The sequence below is a fragment of the Ptiloglossa arizonensis genome, chromosome 13 (assembly GCF_051014685.1).
Source record: "Ptiloglossa arizonensis isolate GNS036 chromosome 13, iyPtiAriz1_principal, whole genome shotgun sequence".
In the NCBI taxonomy this organism is placed as follows: domain Eukaryota; kingdom Metazoa; phylum Arthropoda; class Insecta; order Hymenoptera; family Colletidae; genus Ptiloglossa; species Ptiloglossa arizonensis.
In genome coordinates, this window is record NC_135060.1 from 7,678,384 (window position 1) to 7,700,952 (window position 22,569).

Below are 22,569 nucleotides of genomic sequence, written 5' to 3' on the forward strand. Positions count from 1 at the left end.
GGGTATTTAAATCCTACCGCTACCGGGGTTAAGGGATTTAAATTCGATGCGAATGGGTGAAAAGGGACGATAGACGTTTTCGGTTGTGCGAAAAGGGGGACGACAAGGACGATAGAATTTATTATTATTATTAGATATAATTATATTATAATATATTATTATATATGAAAGGAACGATAGATGTTCTCAGTAGTGCGACACTGATCGCAAGTACGCGTCTCTTCGTCGTATACGTGTTCTTGTTTCTATCGAGGATACACGTTTACGTGATCGAACGCGTACGAAAAACTGGTGTCGGGGTATCGTCGTTCGACGATTCGTAATTTCAACGCTAAAAGCGAGCTGGACTCTTACGTGCGTCCTTCTCTGTCGTTTGCGTTGTCCCCGAAGCATCTCTCGCTTTATTTGGCCGAGGTACTCGGCTTGTTCTAACGATGAGTAACAAGATCGTTGGGGAGGTGGTGTGGAGACTATCTTTTGCCGCTGCAGACATTGTGGCGACGGGGATTTACCGACTGGGTCGCCGACGCGGCTCGCCATCATCGTCGTCGTCTTCGGCGTCGTCGTCGTGTTTGATCGTCGGTGGTGGTGCGTTACTTGTGAAAACTCTTGGCAGGGTTTCTTTAACGAATCTATTGTGATCAACTTGGCGGAAAGGTCGCGTAAATTAAAAGCGGACTTCCTTTTTATTTATCGTACCAGCGAAAACTCGAAGTCGAATACCGGTTACACGGGTGTTGATAGATTCGTATTAATCGTAAAAGTATCCGGTGGTAATAATTCGAGCGTTAACCAGCGAACCGGGAAGACGAATTCGTCGTTGCGTTTCTTTCGAAAGATTGTTCGTTTTTTTTTTTTTTTTTTTCATCGTTTTCCTTCGATAAGGACACCGTGTACAGAGGGATTAACTAACCGATTTCACAGAGATACAACGCGGGGAAAATACACAACGTCGAGTATCATTTCAAAATATTCGAAAGTGAATTTTATTATAGGAGAATGGGAACTCGGATCACCGATTAAACCGTCGAGCGAAAGTGGACTTGTTTCTTCTTTTAGAAATTTAAGGAAATTTCCTTTTAACCCGATCGTTGCAAATTGTACGAGTAAGTAACACCGGTGAAAGTTTCAAGGGTAGCGCAATGTTTGTCTTTACTTCGATTTCGTAACTCTTTCTCACCTTGGCTTTGTACAAGATATTTTCCAGTGTTCTTGCAGGAAGATGCCAAAGATGAGATCACACGCGCATATAAGTAAAACTTCTCAGTAAATCTGTTGTAATCGTTGGTCTTGTTACTTACGCTTTAAATGCCTCGGTAGTCTGAAAGTTGCTCAACACGTGTCATCCTGACTCACTTGATAGTCCCTTCCAACGAGTCAAATAATTTAGCGTGTAACATTATCGCGGTTCATCATTTGCTGTAACCTTATACGACATACTTTAACATGTCTCACTGGAATTAATGACGCGATCGCGAATAAAATTTTTTCCCGTATAAATTTATCGTGAAAAATTAATGAAATTGATTACCACGAACAGTTTCGAATAATGAATTACATCATAGCGTCTAATGCGCAGAATAAAACGAATTGTTATTGTTGTAATACCGTATTTCAAATTCGATCGATTAAATTATGATTAATCTTCGACTGGTAAAATAAACCGACACGTATTATTTTTCCAACAAAAGGAATCTGGTTAATTGGATCGGTCACCTTTGAAATTTTCCACGCTCCGACTGTAACGTATTTTTTATTCTCGAGAAAGCGCAAGAATATTGAGTTCCGATATTGTTTCCAAAAACAGTAAATTTAATTCGTTCCTCTTGTTCAATTTTTACGTAAATTTTACAGTGTACGAACTCAAGATACTCGTTCAATATTGGTACGAGAATAAAGAAGAATAAGCGATGATCGAACACGAAAATATCGAATAAAATAATTCCCTTACTTTCGAAAACGAAGTTTTCCACACGGGTCTCGAAACAGATAAATTCGTTAAGAACTCGTAAATATTTTCAGAACGGGCACTATAAGTCTCTTTTGCACCCACTACCGTTACAGTTTATCTAGAGATATTATTCACAACGTCCTAAAATTATTTCCGGGCAACACTAAACTTTAACAAACTCCAATCATATTTCGTCCGCTTTAAAATCAACGGTTGTGCGCGGCGTTTGGCTAAAAATTTGAAATCTTTCGTCCGGTAGCCAACGAGTTGGTAAATTCAGAGGTGCGTTTACCACAGGACGCGAACAAACATTGCAGGATAAATTTGTACTCTGTTTCAACTTCGAATTCCAAGAGGACGACGGTAACGCGGAAATTTTTCCAATTAGTGCGCGGACAAATCCGCGGCGGCTCGTTGTATTTAGTTAGACAGAGCGTGTACGTTCCCTCTAGATATACATTTCTTTTTTTTTTTTTTTTTTCTCTCTCTCCGTCGAAGTCGAATTGATCCTATCGGTTACATAACAAACATTTCTCTCGGAGTCAATATTGTTTTAGATTTCCTTCGCTCGCGCGGTCTACATCGGAACTGATCAACTCGATGACATGTTCCATTTTTCTCACTTCGTCTCCGCTCTAAGTATAAATGTGGCTGAACGTGTCGCGGCCACGACACGCCGCGATCGAATTATCTTTTTTCTGCATCTGTGTCTTTCTTCGTGTTGCGAAACACCCGCAATGCGATCTCTTGCATCTGTATTCGCAAGCGAGCAAGCGAGCGAGCGAGCGATCGGTCGGCTTTGCGTGCGGAATTCCTTCTTGGATGGTTCGCTCGTTTCGACGATAATTGATGCCGAGCACGTGCTTTCAGCGATTGTCACGTGGTAGATCGCAGATCACCAGTCACATCGACGTTTCCCGCCATTTGTACGAGAACCGCGTGATTTAGTAACGCGGATTCACTTCTACCTCGTGTTATTGTATACTAATTGCACATAGATATTTGAAATAAGTTTCGAGCGATGATTTATCGTTCGAATAATCGTATGGAAATGATTAACGTTTACGCACCATTTTCCTATTGTCGTGTTGCTCGCGTTACTGGACGAAGAACGATGGAATCGGTATGTATTTCGAATCGGTCAAAACATACGTTTTATTCGTACGAGAAAATTTGAAGAAAAAACGTCGAACGTGCAGCTTCTTGGGTGTATGGTATAAATAATTTATATACATATATACGTGTGTATATCTCGAGTATACTCGAGGTTGGAAAATTGGATCCATTGGAATGGGTTTAGTTCGCGTGACACGCGATAAGTAATTCATCTACACGGTTCTTAGAAAAACCTTATAACTGATATTTCCTCGTATTTAATCTTGGAAATATTCCAAGCATCGGGCATTTTCATTGGACGATTTTAACGCGCCTTGGAACATCGCGAGATCGAAAGCAATTCCTTCGGTGTAATGTTATTCCAACAGAAATCGTGAAAGCGTTTCCCGTAAGAGTTTTAAGTTGTTTCGTTGAATAAGTTGGTTGCCGAGGTAAGCATACGGCAGTTGTAATTGAATGTTTTCAATCGTAACAAATACACGGACGGAAATCTGTTGTAGTTGACGACGACACGAAACCAAAACGAAAATATTTGCCGTAAAGTTTTATTAGCGAAACGTTCACGAAGTTGCGGGATTGTTTTTCTATTATTTTTCAACCGTGACGAATTCAAGTGCTCCTCGCGTTTATGGAGTGGAATATTGGTACAGCCACCTTGGCTTCACTGGAAAATTTGCGTTATACGCTTTCGGTACTTTTCCAGTCTCTAGAGAGTGGAAAGTTTTCCTCCTTTACTGTCTGTAGTATCCACTGGAACGAAAGAGTAATCTCACGCTCACGCATTCAGATCGATAAAACCTTTTGGGACATTTTGCTGGACACGAAAAGTTACATTAAAGCGTTTTATCACACTTTTTTTTACGATACCGACAAAAAACACCTTGCCGATGTAAGCGATACCTTTGACTTCCGTTACGAAGTAATTTACGTAATTGCAAGTAAAGTAATACAGTGTTTAATATTGCGATTAAACACCGTGCGTAATAACGGGAAGTATACACGTGGAGACTTGTTTTCTCATTGGTATCGAAACGGAGAAAAGAAAACTTCTGGAGCAGAGTATCCATCAAAATTGGATGTAAATCTCTCTGTGGCTCGTGTTGGACAATCGACTTATGTGCCAACGTGAATTAATCAGACACTCACCTGATGACAGTAATACAGTTCACTTAACGTCAAAACCCGTCCGAAGCTTATTGAAGGAACACTTTAATTGCTGGCAAATTGCTTTCGAATCATGCCAAAAAATCCAGTCCGAAATAACGTCAGATAACTCATACTCCTTGCCAATTAAAGCGAACAGAATCACTTCTGTGGCATTGGACATTATGTAAAACGAAAACATTTTCACGTGACGATTGACAACGATAAAAGAGATAATAATAATTTAAGAACTCATTGTTGCATCGCAATTATAAAACAGAATGTCCGTTTTATCTTTGACTGATTGCTAAGAATAATCGAAGAATCGCTTAGGTATAGGACTATCGGAGGTATCTATTTCTCTCGACACCAGAGGACTTTCCGTCAGTTACCACTTCCGCAAGTTTTCAATTAGCCGCAATAGCTAGTATCGATAATTAATATCGATTCTTTCAAGTAGGTTGTTCGTTCTACTACTGTAGCTATCTACAGAATGTTTCTATCGGTTCTTTCTATTAAGTTTCAAGAAGAGTTAGACGAGACAATGTTTTCTAGACACAGCTTACACAGGCCCGGGTAAAATAAAGAAAAACGTGGAATACAATCGAGAGATAAAGTAGAATTAATTTTTTTAATCGTAGAAAAGTAATCAGGGAGAAGTTTATTCTTGGAGCTAGAATATAAATTCGATTTTATTCCCTTCAATCGTTAAGAGCAAACGAAAATACTTTGCTTGCCAATAAATTTATAAACGAAAAATGAACAATTACGAACGTTAATATATTTGGAATAAAATGAGTCAGTCGTTCAAGATTTAACAAGAGACGATCCTCCCACCGCAAAGTTTGCGTATTCTGTCTCTCTCTTTCTTTTATCTACGTAACGCGATAGAGACGTTGCTCTTTGTCTCTTAAACAGAGAATTCGGAAAAATTCTGATTGCACGGACACGTTTGTCAAAACTGTGACAATTACCTTCTTTATACGTTATACGTTGAATATACAACGGTGAATGTACAGGATGTACGTACAGATTTCTTTTAAGCTTGGAATTTGGTTCGTTTTCTTCGATCGTTGAAAAATCCTACGGGCAATTCTGTATTTATCAATCACCTAATAGTTTCGAGTATATTATATAAGCGCTGTGTGCATAACTAGATGCTATAATTAAATCTTATTCTAATATCTACATGGAATGTTATGCAACGCGATAATGAAAGATTTTGCGAACAATTATCATATCCATTTATTTGCATAGAGGGTTTCATCTTATTCGTAAGCGAACGAGGTTGCCTAACGTTAAATAATGTCTGGTCTTCTCGTCACATCGTTTAAGGTAGGTCGGAGGTTACCTCAAACGCGAGCTCATTACTATCACAGAAACGTACGACGTCAGTGGGCGTCAGCCTTGAATCAGCTGTTTGCTTTCAATGTTGACCAGTATTAATGCAACGCGTGTTCTTTAAAGTTCGTACATTCTGTTTCTCAGACATTCTTTAATGCATTATCTATGACATCTACTTCGTAACTTCACGTGTATTAAATATATAAAAAAATTATAAATTGTATGTAAATATAAATTGTATTTAAACAACCGTATAGAAAGTTATTTGTAAGTGAAATTACAGCGAAACGATTCTTTTAATTTTTCATTATAAATAACGAAATCAGTTACGACTGTTGTTTGTCTATTTCGTTTGTTCTTTCACAGATCTACGTTGAAGTATGTTTTATTATGTTAACACACCGTTTCAGGTATGGGATTTAATAATAATAATAATAAATCTAAAACTGTTCTTTTATCTACATGCTACGTTTATTATTTTGATTAAGTACTCTGACAATAATTACAGAATTACATATGTAATATTTTTGCAAACCGTTCACGTCGCACTAAGTAAATGTACAGCACAAATATGGTGGTATTAAATATACAGCGTTTCGTTAATTCTTCATATCTTTCGTTCATTCTTTGAACGCGAGATCTTCAAATTATTATAAGCGGTGTACTTGTTAGGGCATTGACCTTTATCGATTTCACTTTCAGAACCACTTCCGCACCGTAGAACGATAATAGATAGAAAGTTAAGGGTTACCGCTTGTGTTCAGATCGCGTTATGTCAGAAGATCGATTTTAATATGTACCACCCTGTGTATAAAGGCGTTGCTACGAATTATTTTTGTCGATGAATGTACGTTCGCGTGTCTGCACCCACCATCGAGTATAGGAGATTGGATCGTTAAGGGTGGGTCCAGACTTGAGTCGATTCGAGACACCTAAAGTCACACTTATGCTCGCGCAACGCAAACACTTTATGGATTTTTTACGGGTACTCGTAGGTGTCGGGATATAGTTGAAAGAAAGAAAAAAAAAACGCGTATCTTGAGAAACTCTAGCGGTTTAAATAAGACACACGAACCTATAATCAATTCAGAGAGAAAATATTCACGGACCGTTACCGTTATTTATTTTAATTGGAAATCAAATTATTTTTATTTTCGATCAGAAGTCTTACGTGTGCATTCGACGAAAGGGTAAGATTGTCGTGCAAGGGACATTTATTTTATTTGGAGCATTTCGATCAAGTTTTCCATCTCTTCTCTTTTCTCTAGCGATGTCTCGTTCGCTAAACCGTTCGCTCTCTTTCTTTAAACGAATAACACTTATAAACGAGAATGTGGCTTCAGGTGACTCGGCTCGGTGCTCGGCTCAAGTTTGGACGCACCCTAACAGGTTTCAGAGGGAAAGAGAATCGGTTACGTCATATATCGAATGGCGTGGATATATACCACGGTTATAAAATCGAATAAAATCATGAATTTTGAACGGCAATGTAAATTTCGTTAAACACGCGAGCGTAAAATATATAACGCGTGAATCGAGAGATTTATATTTATTTAAATTCATTTTGGTTAAATATCTGATTAAAATATGTGCCTCTTCGCGTAACTTTGTCACCGTTGTTGCTTTTTATTTCTCGGTATAATTTGTTCAAGTTTTTATCTAAGTATTACCAAGCCTTTGTGCTGTTTTTTTTTTTTTTGTTATGCGTATTATTAAATTCGACATGTTTGAAAAATACACGGGCATTAAGCCTATCTTTCTAGCCTTTGAGTCACAGTTAGTCACGATCATTTCTATTTCGGTTTTTCTCTATTTTTGTTATTGTGTTGTCAAGCAATCAATATAGAGGTATGTCAGCGACAGTACGAGAATAGAAAAGCATCCAATAATTCCCAGAGACAGATCACTTGTTACTGTCCAGCTGAGTTATCGTTGCAGGTATTGCCCTTATTGTTACTACTTCAATTTCTGTAATTTTTATCGTCACTGTTGGACTGAAAATATTGCTCTCCAAAGTCTACAGCACGAAATATCATTCGTCGATGAAAGTGAACGTATTCGTTTTTAGGTGGCACCTAATTTCATAGTATGCTCACGTTAAGAGACTCGATGCATAAAAATAAATTTTTAAATGGTATATTCATTCGATTATAAGTAGAATTACGTGAATCAATTAAAGAAGTAAAGATTCACGTAAGTTAAGAGTTTTGTTAAGTCGGATTTATTTTTGACTTCTGCTACGATTGCTTATTTACGAATTTATCGATTAAATTTATGTACTTACTTTCATCGATAGTTTTTTTTTCATTTCACTCGATCAAACACAAATGGGACGTAAACTTTTGGTTTTGTATCGATGTAACTTGATTTCTAGAATTTCTTTATTCCCTTGTGTAAAATGCACAAATAATAAACGTGCGCGAAAGTTTCGAAAACGAATGTTTTTAATCGAAGTTATAAATTCGTTATACATTTGCAGCTATGAAACATAATCACAGGCGGTGTGGTTGATTTTTCAAAACCAGAAAACCTAAGTGTGCTATCAAGACCGACAAGAGAGCGGAGTGTTACTTGAACAGTTTCAAGAAATAGGAACCTTTCACTTCTTTCTCGTGTTTGTTGCTATTACCGCCACTGGCGTTTTCATGCGTCAGTTGAAGCGTTTTTATTGTTGCTTACACGCAATAAGAGTGGACTTATCTACAAAGCTGATATTTTTCTTTGACTGCCGATAAAAGTCTGTAGTGTATTTCCTCATGGCGGTTTTCAGATAAGCAGTAACATCGATATACAATAGAATACGGTTTCAGTTAGGATGTTACGTAAAATAATTGCTACGAAATGTGCAATTTTCTTCTAAAAAAAAAAAAAAGAAATCAATAAGTAATTGAACAAATTTAACGGAAACAGATTTTATAACGTGAGAAGAAATTGTGCGTAAGGTATAAAAATCCAGCTTCTTTTAAGTTGAGAAATTAATATGCAAAATACGTGAATGGTTAGAAAGCAAATACGTTGACCTTGGATATAATTTTGTGTACAAATACGTACAATGTAAAGATACGAACTATACTCTGCTATCCGGTATCGATAGTTTTCAGGAAAGCTTTAATTTTTCACAAGTACCTATGAATGCGCTGCCACTGAATCGGTTCGATTCGTGACCCATATTTAGAGAAGTATATCAAACTTTCGCAAATACTCTTTTGCGAACAACGTCGATACCATTGCAATATTAAGTTATTTATCCGTGCTTTAGTTCTCCGCATGTAGGTGGAGTTCGTAGTTTGCAGCGATGGAACATTTATTGGCGACAGAAAGTCGATTTTATTTGTAATTATTAACAGTGCACTTCTTTGTACCTAGATTTCACGTATACCCGCAGATTTCAGCTTAATGTTACAGTACGTGGTCATGCCTCAATTTCTCGACATTGTGTAATACGGATTTCGTAAATGAGTTTAGCTATCGTATTATTAAAACATTTATTATCGTGTTTGTTGAACCTTCTCCCACGAAATGTGTGCATTCTCTTCGTAGAGTAGAGTGCGAATGTGTTTAAAAAAAAAGTAATAGATTTTCAATGATAGAAATTCACGGCACGTGTACTATCACTCGTATGGAACCAGTAACACTCATTTCTCTACGAATGTTTTCGAAGTTGTTCCGTCTTTTCGAAATATGTACACATTTTGTCGAGGGAATTTCGAGGAACGGGATGATGTGTCGTTTTATTTTTACATGACTGGCAGTTGGCGGACAGACTACGAATCTCGTGTGTTTTTGAACGGATTGTCTGTGGTTTGTAACTGTCTATTGAGTATCCGAACTGGATACATACTTAATATTGTACGGCGAGAGTTACACGAGTTTACGAGTTTTTACAGTAAGAGTGTGGTCGATACGGGAAAAGTTTGGATATTTGTGTCTCGGTGTGTGCCTCATTGTCAGTTGTGAAAGGTTGGAGGACTTGAGTAGTGTCGCGAAAGTATTAAAGAAATATTTGAACACGCTCTCTGTCTCGCGAGTATACATAGAAGGTAAGCTGGTACAGTATACACGTGGAAGTTGTTTCAGACATAATTAATAGGTACGAAGTGACCTCGAGCGATCCAAATTTTCTGCCTCGAGCACAGTAAGGATTAGTACGATCGACTAAATGGGTCCACTCCGAAAACAATTCCCAAGGTCAAACTTGTGTTTTTCATTATACCGTAGAAAACGAAATTGTATCAGGTTGTACGGAAAGTCGTTTCGTTTTCCAAAATGGAGAATATACAATTTAATCAAATGTTTACACGCTCTGAAAGAATCGTGTTTTAATTTCCACCAAAGAAAAAAAAAAAGAAACGAAATGACTTTTCGAACGACCCAATATTTACTAGAAATACGTAGCCGGTAAAACATTGTCTTTGAAAAAATATAAAAATGTTGAAATATCGAATAAAGCGTTACTGTATTATTGTAGATCTTCTCGGATTAAGATTTCACCGCATTGTGACAGATTGCTACACAACGAACAGGACTTTACGGCATAATCGTAGCATTAATTTCCCATTAAACTATGGTACAACCAATCCGATACTGTGGTTCTACGAAAGTCATTGATACAATCTAGCACGTGCTTTTACGGTGTATACTCGTTCAATGAACGTGTCTAATGAGCCATAAACATCGGTACCCCTCTCGGTGTCTAATATCGAAGTCTACCATTGCTAAAGCTGACGTCGAAGGTCTCGGTATTCCGTGGATATTTGCTCGAAAGAACGAATTTGATTGTCGGCACCGGTACGGGTCATTTTGATTTCGGTCTCCGACTTAATCCGATGTATTTACATAGATCGTCACGTGTCCCGGATCGGTCCACGAGCCCAATAGAGTTTTACGTCACTCTCTAGCACGCGGTAAACAAGTATTCGCGAAACGAGTCTGGCCTGCCGCCAAAGATCCACGTATGTTCCTACGATATCTGTCTGCCCGTATTGCCGTTACTTTACCATACTTCTGTCAAGATCGTACATATTAAACGACAGCGTTCTCACCTTCGCTTCCGGTAACGTTCAACCTAGATGGAAGTCAGTTTCAGATCTTGGTCTTCCATTAACTTTCGTCCAACCGTAAAATTCGACTCGTATCCAACGATACACGTAATTTATCTCTCTGGTCGATTAAATTTTTCATCGACGATCATTTTCTGCAGTCACCTCATACGGATTAGATGTTGCATTTCTATATTGATGTATATCAGCACGGAAAGTTGTTTATCTTATCGGTCTTACCTATCGTTTTATCCACTACATTCGGAAGATAAAATTACACCAATATACGTTGCTGAAAGTTAACAAACAATTAACTAAGCGATCGAACGATATTGTCATTTACGCGTTCGATGATTCGATAGTCTCGGTGCGCGATTTAGGACACGATTGGAAAAATATCATCCCGATAAGCGGACAGTATTTCTCGAATAAAGTGATGTGCGAACGCTTTATATATTCGGTTCATCCTTCTGAATTGTCCAGAAACGTGATCCGTTAATTGCTCTCGGTCTATGAATACATCGCTTGTTAGTGGGAATGATTTATCGATACGCAGTGGATTGTTCGAACAAGGTTATTTGAACATCGAATCGAATTACGATTATATTTTCATTGTTTCCTAATTGCACGACACTGTATTTATTTATACGCGATTTACGAATCGAGTAACGGGTCGTCTACGCTGTTGGACCGTACGACTTTCGATTGTGACGCGTATATTGTTTTTTAATATCGTATCGTCACGGTTTGTGTTTCCTTCGTACGGTTGTCATTTAAACGTGACCCAGGTACGTTTCCGTTGTACAATAGAACCAGCTTTAAAGAGCGTTTTGTGTATCCACTCCGCGAAAAACCGTTTCTATTATATCGGATTAGATTCCGTTCGTTTAAGCGAATTTGGTTTGCATCCTCGCGGAACAAGCAATTTTGTTATCGAGCAAACTGTACCTGTTGCTGCATTACCCGTAAAAGTCTATGAACAACTGACCTGTGCTGAACTGAAAATGTATTTACACACACGGTATACCATCTCACGGAACAAATAACCCGGCACGTTTCGAACGATAATTTTCAACAACTTTTAACTCGTAGCTCTCGTTACTTCGTTGCTTAAGAATTTTCATCAGCGATTATCGATCATGAAATAGTTAGCGATGAATTCGGAATCTTTTCACGTGGAAGATATCAATGGAATGCAAATACAATATTGATTAAATTTAATACGAACAAATGTAACAAAGAGTATAGGTTTTTTGTGTTTTCTTTTCTCTCTTTTTGCCCTCCGAATATATTGTTACAAATTGGGTAATTATTGGGTAAAGTTGATTAACTTCACCTCAAACACGATAAAGTTCGATTTTCTCGTATGAATTACGAATCTATTAACATACGTTTATATACCAAGCGGAGCTGTTCGAATACACCACAGCTTTTGATTCGATTCGATTCGATTCATTTTATCGTAATGTTTTTTTCCCTTCTGTGCAATATGTATACATTACGCGATACGTTGCGTCGTGTAAAAATTTCTTGCAATTAAATATAATTTGATTGTTCTTTAAGCCGTTGAGACGATTTACTTGCTGTTCGTGCCGTGTATAATAAAAGACCGAAGTACGAATGTATAATATACGTAGCAAAACTTACTATACAGCCAAACGTTTCCACGGTTACGAAATAGAGGGCGTACTTACCGCAATGCGCCAGTGACGTGTTCACGTATGCAACAAGCGTTCTTTGTATCTTGAAAAATACAAGAATTAATTTTCACTTACTTTCGACTAAAATTACTTAATCTCAAATAATCGATCGATATTACCGGAAGAGTTGCATCGAAATGACAAAATAATTATCGCCTTATGATCTTTTAGACGGACGAATAACGAATATTGCTTGAAATAATTCGAATATCGAACGATTGGACTTATCTTTTAACGATGGAAATATCGTCGAGTTGAAGGGCTCAATTTATCGTAACATTATTTCAAAATCAAGTTTATCAGACGCGAAGATGAAACAGAAAATGGATACACAATGCTCGGAATATCAAGATCATTTCGTAAGTCTTCTTTCTCTTTTTTTTTTTTTATTTAAGTATATGTCATTCGACGAGAATAGAAATTTCATATAAAATCGTTTGGTTTATTTCTGACAATTCTCCCAGTTACACCATAAATTTTGTTGGCGTTTACAGCAGTCTTCGTAGAATATTCTCCTTTATCAAATTCGAAAAACGCATAACGTGAATCATTTTACGTTCATTTATAACCGAGGAATATCGATGCATTGTATTTCATTTACTTGTGAAATTTGGTTCGTTCTCCTAACAGCAATGTATCACGAAAATCGATTGTACGGGTTCTCTCTCTCTCTCACTTTCTCTCTATACTTGTTATCTTGTTACTCGTTTAATTCTTCTCCTTAATCCTTCAGCTATTGTAATTATTTTTAAAGCAAAGCATGGTATAGAATTCATATTGGATTAAAAATAATTAAATACGATATTCTCAGTAGCAAATATTGCAAGTTTAACGCGCAAACATTTTACAGAGCTGTGAATTAAGATTACGTAAGATTATATTCGTGAAACGTAATAGTATTAATTTTCATCGAAAAGTTCGTATTATTTTTCTTCGTTTATTGCGCGAGAGACAAAAATTCTTTGCTCGGAAGATCTTCCAAGATCGCAGCATCAAGTGCTGTTGGTCAATAAGAGGAAGGACGTGTTCTTATATAGGACAGCAATTTAAATTTTATGCGGACATATCATTGTCGTTATGTTTTTCGAGCTTCCTTTTCCGTTTCTTTGTACAACCGTAGCGGCAAGTATTCCAACGAACAAACGACTACATCGTTTAATTAATTTCTCGTGAAATGTTTAACACTACCAATTTCTTTTTCGAGTAGCTTTTCGTACAAAGTACTTTCCGTATGTCTGTGTTTTTCGACACGTAACTACCGGTGTACATAATAATTAAATATTTACTTTCAACGAGATGAGTACAAGGACGGTCGGCGCACCAACTTGCGAGCATATTATTGGAGTTTTAATTAATCGATTGATAAGTTATTTTTACCTTTTTTCGGTGCCCTAGTTATCACCCTGATCATAAGTTGCTTCGTGCAAGTACTGTTCCAAGTTCTTTGACGGAGACTCCAACGTGTCCCGCTTAAAAGATCGCAAAAAAGTGTCTTAAACGATCGTTTTTGAGCGCCATGAAAATGTCCAAAGAGCCACGAAATAACCGTGCAATGAATAGTCAAGTAGTCACCGTATACTCATCGTTAACTGTCTCGAATAAGGTCTTTCATGCGCAAGAAAAGACGTCTCTTTGAAGAAGCTTTATATTCTAACCTTGAGCCACGAAGACAATCCTTGATGACGTATCTACCTTCCTTCGTATACTTTGGGCATCATAGTCATTTGTTACAGAATATTTAGTGTATTGTCTAATAGGTTCTGCACGAAGTTCTCTCGTGTCGAAAATTTCGTTTTTATTGTAATGCTATTTTACCAGGGAAAAAGATAACCGAAGAAAGTGATATTTGAGTTAATGTATATCTTAACACTTTATACATTATGTTCCTTACTTTTCGATCCCGAAATTTTGTTGGTCTCGCTTACTAGAATAGTTCCAATACATATAACAATAATTCTAGTAAAACACGAACTCGATCCTTGAGGGTTCTTGAGGTTTTTCGCGTAAAACAAATGTTATAACAAAATTGTTCCACTTATCAAGTCGTTATTTTCTTTCTCAAATTTATTAGCTCGTAGATGACTTTTTAATACAGTCTAGTTACTGATGGTCGAAATTTGATCGCTTCCCATGCAAAATAATTCTAATTCGTAAACAAATAATGAAGTTTGAGCTCGATCGAATAATGGGTAAACGTGATTCACGGTCCACGAAGTTTTAGATATGCACGTGTATCAAATACGTGTAGCTCCACAATTCCCCCGAGTCCTATACCAAAATTGCCCGCGTGTGTAAAGTAAAATGTTAATTATTTGTAACCAGAGACCAGTCTATCTCGCAGACTAGAAACCTAAGAATAACAAGAATACATTTATAATACGGTTTTTGCAATACATCGCGATAGAAATTTATACGACTTTCACATCGAAGCGTCCAATCCAATTGAAACAAATGTATGGACAATCGGTCAAAGGATTCGGTATTCAAGAAGCTTTGTTTAATTTACAGATTCCTCGATGGAGAGTGCCGGTGGTGACAAGCAAAACGAGTCGGACGAGTGTGACGTGATCGGTAACAATCAGCATCAGAACAAGATGACCGGCCAGGAAGAGAGTAACGGGAAATTAAATATGGATTTAGAGAAACAAGAGACTCTTAAGAACCTGAAGAATCTGGATAACATCGGTCAGAACGACGACGAGGGTTTAACGAAATTGTCGAAGACCGTGTCCCAAGATGACGATGATGAGGAGGAGCGCGAGGAGGACGAGTGTAAGGGTTCTGACGAAGAGCTCAAGGAAGAGAAAACCGATGGGAAGAAAGATGAAGAATCGTCCAGCAGCACAACGTCTACGAGTACCTCCGATGACGAATCTGAAACCAGTTCGGACGATAAGACGGAAGCTTCGAAAACCGAGCAGACGAAGACTGTCGAGCTGCAAACCAAGAAAGATGATCAAAGTAAAAACGAGGATACCACCGACGACAGTGATATTGAAGATGACTTGATTTCGGCCATCAATTACAACACTATTACCTCATTGGCTGCCCTTAAGGACATGCTACAGTCCTCCGGAGAGGACTCGGACGGTGTTGATAGTTTCTTTCATCATTACTTCCTGTCACACGTGAACAGGTTACCATCGAGGAATCAAACTCACAGTCCCTATCCTTGGGGTAGACGGTTGTCGGAATGCAAGGAAGAGGATGAATACGAAACCGAAGAAGGTGAGCGAATATATAATAAATGTCGTTGAAGCTACGTCAAAAGTCAGTTAGATTATTCTGGTTAGTTTTCATTTAATTTCTTTTTCAAACGCGCCTTAATCGTTAAAACTCGTGTATTGAAATTCAGTTAGTCTCATTAATTCGCTGCATTATAAGGTACAGGATGGATCGTGCTGGATCTGTTAGGTTTTTTTTTTATTACGTAAAGTGATCGATACTGCCGTACACTGGCACCTTGTTTTTGTAGCGGTCGACGTCGTGTTTTACAAATATGTAAATTCGATGTTATTGTAATATTATGTATTCAATTTTTTTCTTTTTTTTTTTTAAGAAACGTTAGTTGTGAACCATGACGTCGAGACGACGGTCGGTAAAAGACAAGAATGTGGTGTTGCGCGATGATCGGCGCTGTTACTAAGTTTGCAACTAATGATTAGAATTGTTTGGCAAATTTAATTTTCCACAGAATTCAAGGACGGGCGACTACGCGACCAAAAGTTTTGGCGAGTCACGAATTTCGATTAGATTAAGATCGAGAGTTGACGAATAATCAATGTGTCAATATAATTCGGTATTTGTTCATCTTCGAGATATATAAGTTGATAAATACAAGTGTCGGTATTATTAGATCGCAAATAACATTCGTATGCGGTACTTGAAACGTCAATTAAATTCATAAATAGTCGTGTTTTTATAAACCATTCGGGCATTTTATTTCTCTTTTTTTTTTTTTTTTTTAATATTTTGCATTCAAAGTGTGACATTTCAAGGGTGTGTCTCAAGATTAATTATTAAGGAAACGACCAACGATTGATGTAATTTCTAAATTTAATTTCGTTCCTGGTATACATTTCACATTGTAACGTAATTTTTAGAAACTGTGATCGATTAATTTGATCGGAGTAGAAGTCGAACATTGAATTAGTTTTTCGAAATACTTGTCTTCTTCTAAGAGCTTTGTATTAGATTGTCGAATAAGCAATTTCCAATTTTCACGAACAAACGTTGACTTTTCTTTTCGGTTCGCATCAACGTGTCTCATTTTAAACATTGTCTCGATACGAAAATTACTGCCAGTCACATTCACAGGAAGTTGAAATCGTTGAATCTAATAAATAATTTTGATCGATAGTAGCGATGTCGTTTTTCCTCGTGACTCCAGTAGACCTCCACATCGAGAAGGAAATTTTCGAAAAATTTACCACTTATTTATTACGTCGAAGAAAATGCGGCAAAGATAATGGTACCTCTGTATCAAAAGTTGTCCTTCGGTTAAAAATGTTCATTTCGATCAAAGTGACACATCCAGATAAAATCCAGAAACCGGAGAGAAGTTATTCAGCGACTTAATAGATCGAGTGTGTTCGATTTTGAGAACCAGATTGGTTCGATTTGATCCGCGGTCGTGTGCCACGTATGTCTATGGCAGATTGCGAGAAAAGTAGCATATTACGAAACACGATTCGGACATTAAAACGCGCGTGGAGCTATTAGAAGGAGCTCGCACTCGTTCAATGAGAGCTAAGATTAGCGTGTGTGGCCGGTGGTTTAGCTTCGTTTAGTTCCGTTTGGCAACGTTTCTACCAACAGCGCGAAAAGTCACTCCACTTAGGTAACGACAGATTATATTTATAGATTATTATCGAAATTGGAAATGTAATAATCGGATCTCTGGGAGATTAATAATTTCCCCCAAGATCCACGAGCCCCGTAATCTCCCCGAGGGTCGAAATCTTTTAATTAGTTTCTTGTCTCCCGACTCATCGATAAAGTTTCTAAAACACGCTCACGCTTTCCTTCGTTCCAAGTAAATCAATTTTTTCTTTTTAATTACAACGCGCAAGAACAGTGTAAACAATATTTGCGATTCGTTCGTTACATAGAGGACTATCGGACACGTGTACAGCTACTTCATCAAGATGGTGATGTTTATTTATAGGATGTCGCCGAAATCGCGATTCTACGCTTATAACGATCCAATAGTTCAGAGAGTTTACGGCTCTCCTGTCTAGTTTCTTTATTCAAATCGTCACCTTAGCATATTTAACGTGTATCCACCGAATCGCACCGTATTTCGTCGTGCTTGGGCACGTTTTTAAGTATTACAAGGAGACCCTTGTGTCGAGACGAGGAATCACACTACGTTTGTAGCGAGAAAAAAAAAAAAGAAAAAAAAAATTGAAACAAAATTGTTTCTTTCCTGGTGAAATGATACTTGAAAATAATATACGGCAAAGTCGCGGTCAAATAGTCCCGGTAACGACAAAAATGTAACGCCTGCGGTGACAGTCTGTACGGCAAGCGGTGATGCATCCGACTAGAATTTCTGACACACGTTCTTAATAGGAACGTCCGCATTGTGATTGGACAAAACAAAAAAAAAAAGAAAAAAGTTTAATCGAAGACCGAACGGTTCGATATCTGGGATCGTAATTGTTTCGTGACATCCGAAATTTCCTCCGGTACGACGTGAAGTACAACTGTTCGGAATTTTTTAAATTCCGTTACACCGTACGATACACTCAATAACGATAAGAATCATTCTTGGAGTAAGAATCACCGAGACCAAGACAATGCGACGCATCGCGCGCGCCATTTTGTTCGCTCGCGTTCCAACATACCGAAAAAAACAAATGTCCTTTGATTGTTCGTCACGCGTTTCGCTCGTAGAAAAAGATTCGTTTCGATCGAGCGTACGGTATTGTTATAAAGAAATTCGTAAAGATACCCTCTGTTCGTACGCCGCCAAGACGTAGTAACCCCGTAACAGTGATAGGATTATCGTACAGCGTGGTACACTCGGCCGGACGAACGTATGTCGAATCACGCAGCGGTGTGCAAAACCTCGTAACAGCCAGGTCTTTGTAACTGCGGACCTTGGGGCGAGCCGAGTGTCACAAGTGCAACTGAACTGAATAATGGCCTCTTTGTCGTAATTGCACACCGAGATCGTCGACCACATTCTTACCTAGACGCGTTCCCTTTGTATTTCAGGGAAAAACACGGACGCCTCGAGCGTCCCGGACGTCACCGAGACCAAGAAGGATGCCGTGAAAATCGAGGAACCGGAAGAAAAGAACGACAGCGTCTCCTCGAAGGCCTCCAGTCCATCCGCTTCCGAAAAATCGAGCTCGGAGAAGATCGATCAGAAGTCCAATGCTACCTCGAGTATATCCGAGCCGAAAACAACGGTTCCGTCTACGGTCACGACCACGACAGCTCCAACGACTCCAACTACGACAACCACCGCGCCTACTACAACATCGTCCTCGAGATTCACGACGTGCACGGTGACGTCACCAACATCCACGACGAAGCCACCGTTGAGAAGGAGGCACACTACCGGCCCCGGGATGACTTTTCCAGCCACCGATCCGCCAACCTACTCCACCAGCATGACCTTCTCAAGGACCAGCCCGCTTCCTAGTCCGCATCTCGATAAAAGGTTTTTCGACAGCAGCCTGATAGAAATGAAGAGCCAAGCGAGCAGCTCCAGCACTCTCGATTACGATTCCACCGAGGAGGTCTGGGTTCGCAGGGTGGATTTCGTACAGGAAAGAAAGAGGAAGGTGAGTGAAAGATTCACTTTACGTACGGTCGATTGTCGTATGTTTTCTCTTTTTTTTGTTTCTTTTTGGAATTTCAATCGCAACTATTCAGATTCGATTTCCCAAGGAAGCTCCGTCTTCGAGAATATCGAGTTTGAAAATTGGGAAACATGACTCTGTTTAGCTCCGTTCGACTCGTTATTTTCGTCTATAAAAATTGACGGTAGCATCGTTGGGGATCGTATAACGGATTTGTAAAGTTTTATTTGTTCAGTTATCGCATCAAAGCAGAGAGTTTACGTTCAGGAAAGTGTTCATTCGTTTTTATGTATTACGAGCTCCGATTTCGTAAGCTCTGTTCCGTACTTTCGAAAGTTTCGATTGCCTTCTATGTACAATTATCCTTATCGACGATGACGATTTTTACTTTTTACTTTTCTCACTTATCTCGAGTAGTGGTGAGTTTTTTTTTTTTTTTAAATATTGTTCGTGTATCGTACCCATCGCGTAATAATTGTTTAGAAATCGAGAATTAAGTTGTACAAACCGTTTGTTTGAAAACAAATGATGTCTTTGTCAATGTTTACAACGGCAAACACGAGTAGAAATAACGAGTCGCGGAGAGATGCGTTTACGACGACATATGCAGAAGAGTCCACGAGTATCTCACGAACGTTCGGAATTGTTTGATTTTCTCGAAAAGGATGTCTAGTAAGAAAAAATGTAATTTCCTAACTAACTTTTGTCTACACTTCTCTCGCAAGGAATCTCCTTTTGGTCGTATCGTGAATTATACTCGTAAATAAATACAGTAAAAGGTGACATACATAACGAAAGTTTTAGCTAGTTGATATTCTGTCCAACTGATACATCGTCGAACGTTTCTTCGTATTGTATTGTATTCACAACAAATACAAGACACGGTAATTTACTAAAGTGTATTATTCGGATAGATCGGTCACTGTATCGCTCGAAATAGGACGATTCACGGAACAATTCTTCCGTATGCTTAAGAGGAAGAGTCTGCTCTGTCTAATTGCAGTAATCGACTAATTGCTTCGAGTAGGGACGGTCTTGCAAATTTGTTTACCGTGGTCGCGGTATGAACTCTTGCGAAAGTCAGTGGTGCAAGAGTATCCTGCGCACGCGTGATAGAACAAAATTGAGGATTGAGTTTCAGATTGTGACATGGCTGTTTGCATGTTTCTCTAACAATGCGACAAAACGTTCCCACCGACGAAAATTAATCCGACGGTCTACGTAAGTCCATGATGTTTCTCGATTGAATTGTTCGCGCTTGAGCAGAAATTGATCAAAGCTGACAGTGTACACTTTGTTTCCGTTGGAAACGTAGGAAAAAAAAAAAAAACGTTTGATCTTCCGTAGAAATATTTCAATGAAAAAGATACGTTTTTTTTTTTTTTTTTTTTGGCTCTTGTACGATAACAAACGTAACGAAAGTGTATCGGGTACACACTTTTCAACGAGTGACCATTTAAAGTGTCGTTCACAACGAGCAAGGTGTGGTCGCTGGGTATGATCACTCGTGGAATTATGGTCGTCACGAACGGCCAATCACGCGAGTGTACGATCATCGATTGGCAACTCCGCTTCGCTCGTGATCTCATCAAGGTGATTTTTTTTTTGTTCAATATCTTAAATGTACTTTCAGCGATCTTCGATGCTTACGGTTAATTCACCGCAATTATTCGTATATTTCAGAAGATTGCTTCGGAAGAAATTTAATTTTAAAGTAAAATACGATGTAAGAACATTCCGGTGGAATATTACAAAAATTCCTAAACTTCGGTACGGTGGTAAATTTGATAAGAATTCTCACCAATTAAAGAGAAGGGGGTTTGCAAAGTGTTTGCAATCAGTTGTACTATATGCAACCGTTAGGTCGCAGCTACTCGGAATTTGCAATTGAATAAATATGGAAATTGGTACGAATTAATTTCACCGTGTGATTACCAATGTTAAGTTCGATAAATTGGCCTCGTCGTCGACGGTGTATAGAATACGTTGGCTCGATTTTAGTTTTTCTTCGGGGAACAAAATTCAATTAACGACGAAAATATGATCGATACCAGTCCGAACGAGTCTCAGAGTTTTTATGGTTAATTTTCACTTTCTTTGGTTCATCATGGACAAACCAGTTATTCAAACGTATTTATTATTTTTATCCAATTTACCTGAATAGTTTTTCTTGTTAACGTTAAAACGTTCGTCCGACAAGAATGAAATATGGAGCTTGCCGAATTATGATTTATACTCGTGAAATTGCACTTACGAATCGTGTGCGATTGCTTCCGTAAACAACCAGGCTAACGGCCGATGCTCGGTATAATCATGGTGTTGCACGGTTATAAAAAGAAAGGTTCGACGAACCGGCCTCAGGGAACTTCGAGGGCCTTACCTTCTTTCTCTGGAAAGGGTAGATTACCTTGGTCACGAAGCACCAGAGTTACGAACACGGACCTTGCTAACGAAGTCCTTTTTCATCGTTAAAACAATCGAGGTCGATTTCAGAGTTCGTTTCAATGCGACTAAATTCGCTTTTACAACTAAGAAGTTTAATTCGCGGTACGAAAGCTTTAGATTTTTCCGAACAAAAATATTTGCCCCTTTAGGACGATTATAATTCGTTCTCTTTGTTTCACCGACTATATCCACCGTACATTTTACAATAGTACACGATATTAAGTACATTTAATAATACGGGAAAGTACGTGTCAGTTTTATTACGCGATTAAACGAAACGAAGGAAATTATTGCTCAAAACGTTTGGAGAGTCGTCGTTCGAGATTATTCAGAAGTATCGTGTATTTTGATATAGTAATAGTTTAATTATTGATAATACTGTGGAAAACTTTGATACTTTGTATGGTAAATTATTGGTAGTAATAAAGTATTTAATTAGTTTGACCAGTCTAGTAAACTTGACAAGAATTATTTTTGATACAGAGAAACTATAAAATGACCAAGTCAATAATGGCCAAGTTGATATTAATATTATTGCATTTTGGATGCTATATAAACCGTGTACGAGTGTAAAGCAATGAATAATTAAAGAATAGCTCTAATTTAACTATTGAGACATATAGTCATTGAAAACGCCATTCGAGTAGTTAATTCTATTCTTCGTATCGAGTAGTGTAAATATATTTCTATTAAAAAGCGGATAAAGTTAAAAGTAGAAGCGAGTATAATTTTACTTCGGATAGTATCATAATTCTAACAGCGAAAAATAATGAATTTGTGCATCTTCGTCGTAATCGATCAATGTTGGTGTTATCAATTTGAATACAATTATTAATAAATCGTACAATGATTTCACACGATAAAAAGATACTCAAGACGTCTGTTCCTAAATTTACGATATCGTTTGGCCCAGATCTCGGTGTGGCTTTAATGATTCATGTGGAGGGATGGGGGATGTAGGTACAAGGCTTCCTTTAAGCTCTATCGATTCGGTTGAAAGACGAATTACAATGCGT

The 22,569-nt window shown here is 38.1% G+C and overlaps 2 protein-coding genes across 3 annotated transcripts in view; one reads left to right on the top strand and one right to left on the bottom strand.

Annotated features, from left to right (window-relative positions):
* Positions 1 to 22,569, top strand: part of Snf4agamma (SNF4/AMP-activated protein kinase gamma subunit) — a 134,737-nt gene that overhangs the window by 12,763 nt on the left and 99,405 nt on the right. Inside the window, exons 1-3 of one of the 2 annotated variants that reach the window (XM_076325868.1) lie at positions 12,613 to 12,652; positions 14,802 to 15,521; positions 18,516 to 19,090. In XM_076325868.1, the coding sequence (XP_076181983.1) occupies positions 12,628 to 12,652; positions 14,802 to 15,521; positions 18,516 to 19,090 (1,320 nt within the window). In that variant the 5' untranslated portion in view covers positions 12,613 to 12,627. Of the gene's footprint in view, positions 1 to 12,612; positions 12,653 to 14,801; positions 15,522 to 18,515; positions 19,091 to 22,569 lie in introns of those variants that run through there. The other variant, XM_076325869.1, reaches the window with a different exon arrangement.
* LOC143154083 (uncharacterized) lies at positions 108 to 1,306 on the bottom strand. Its single transcript, XM_076325884.1, has 2 exons — positions 1,302 to 1,306; positions 108 to 632 (listed from the first exon to the last, which is right to left on the bottom strand). The coding sequence occupies exon 2, from the start codon at positions 541 to 543 to the stop codon at positions 187 to 189; it is 357 nt and encodes a 118-aa protein (XP_076181999.1). The 5' UTR covers positions 544 to 632; positions 1,302 to 1,306; the 3' UTR covers positions 108 to 186.

Excerpts from the sequence above, each read along its gene's own strand:
- LOC143154083 (XM_076325884.1), bottom strand. The coding sequence starts at position 543 with ATGATGGCGAGCCGCGTCGGCGACCCAGTCGGTAAATCCCCGTCGCCA.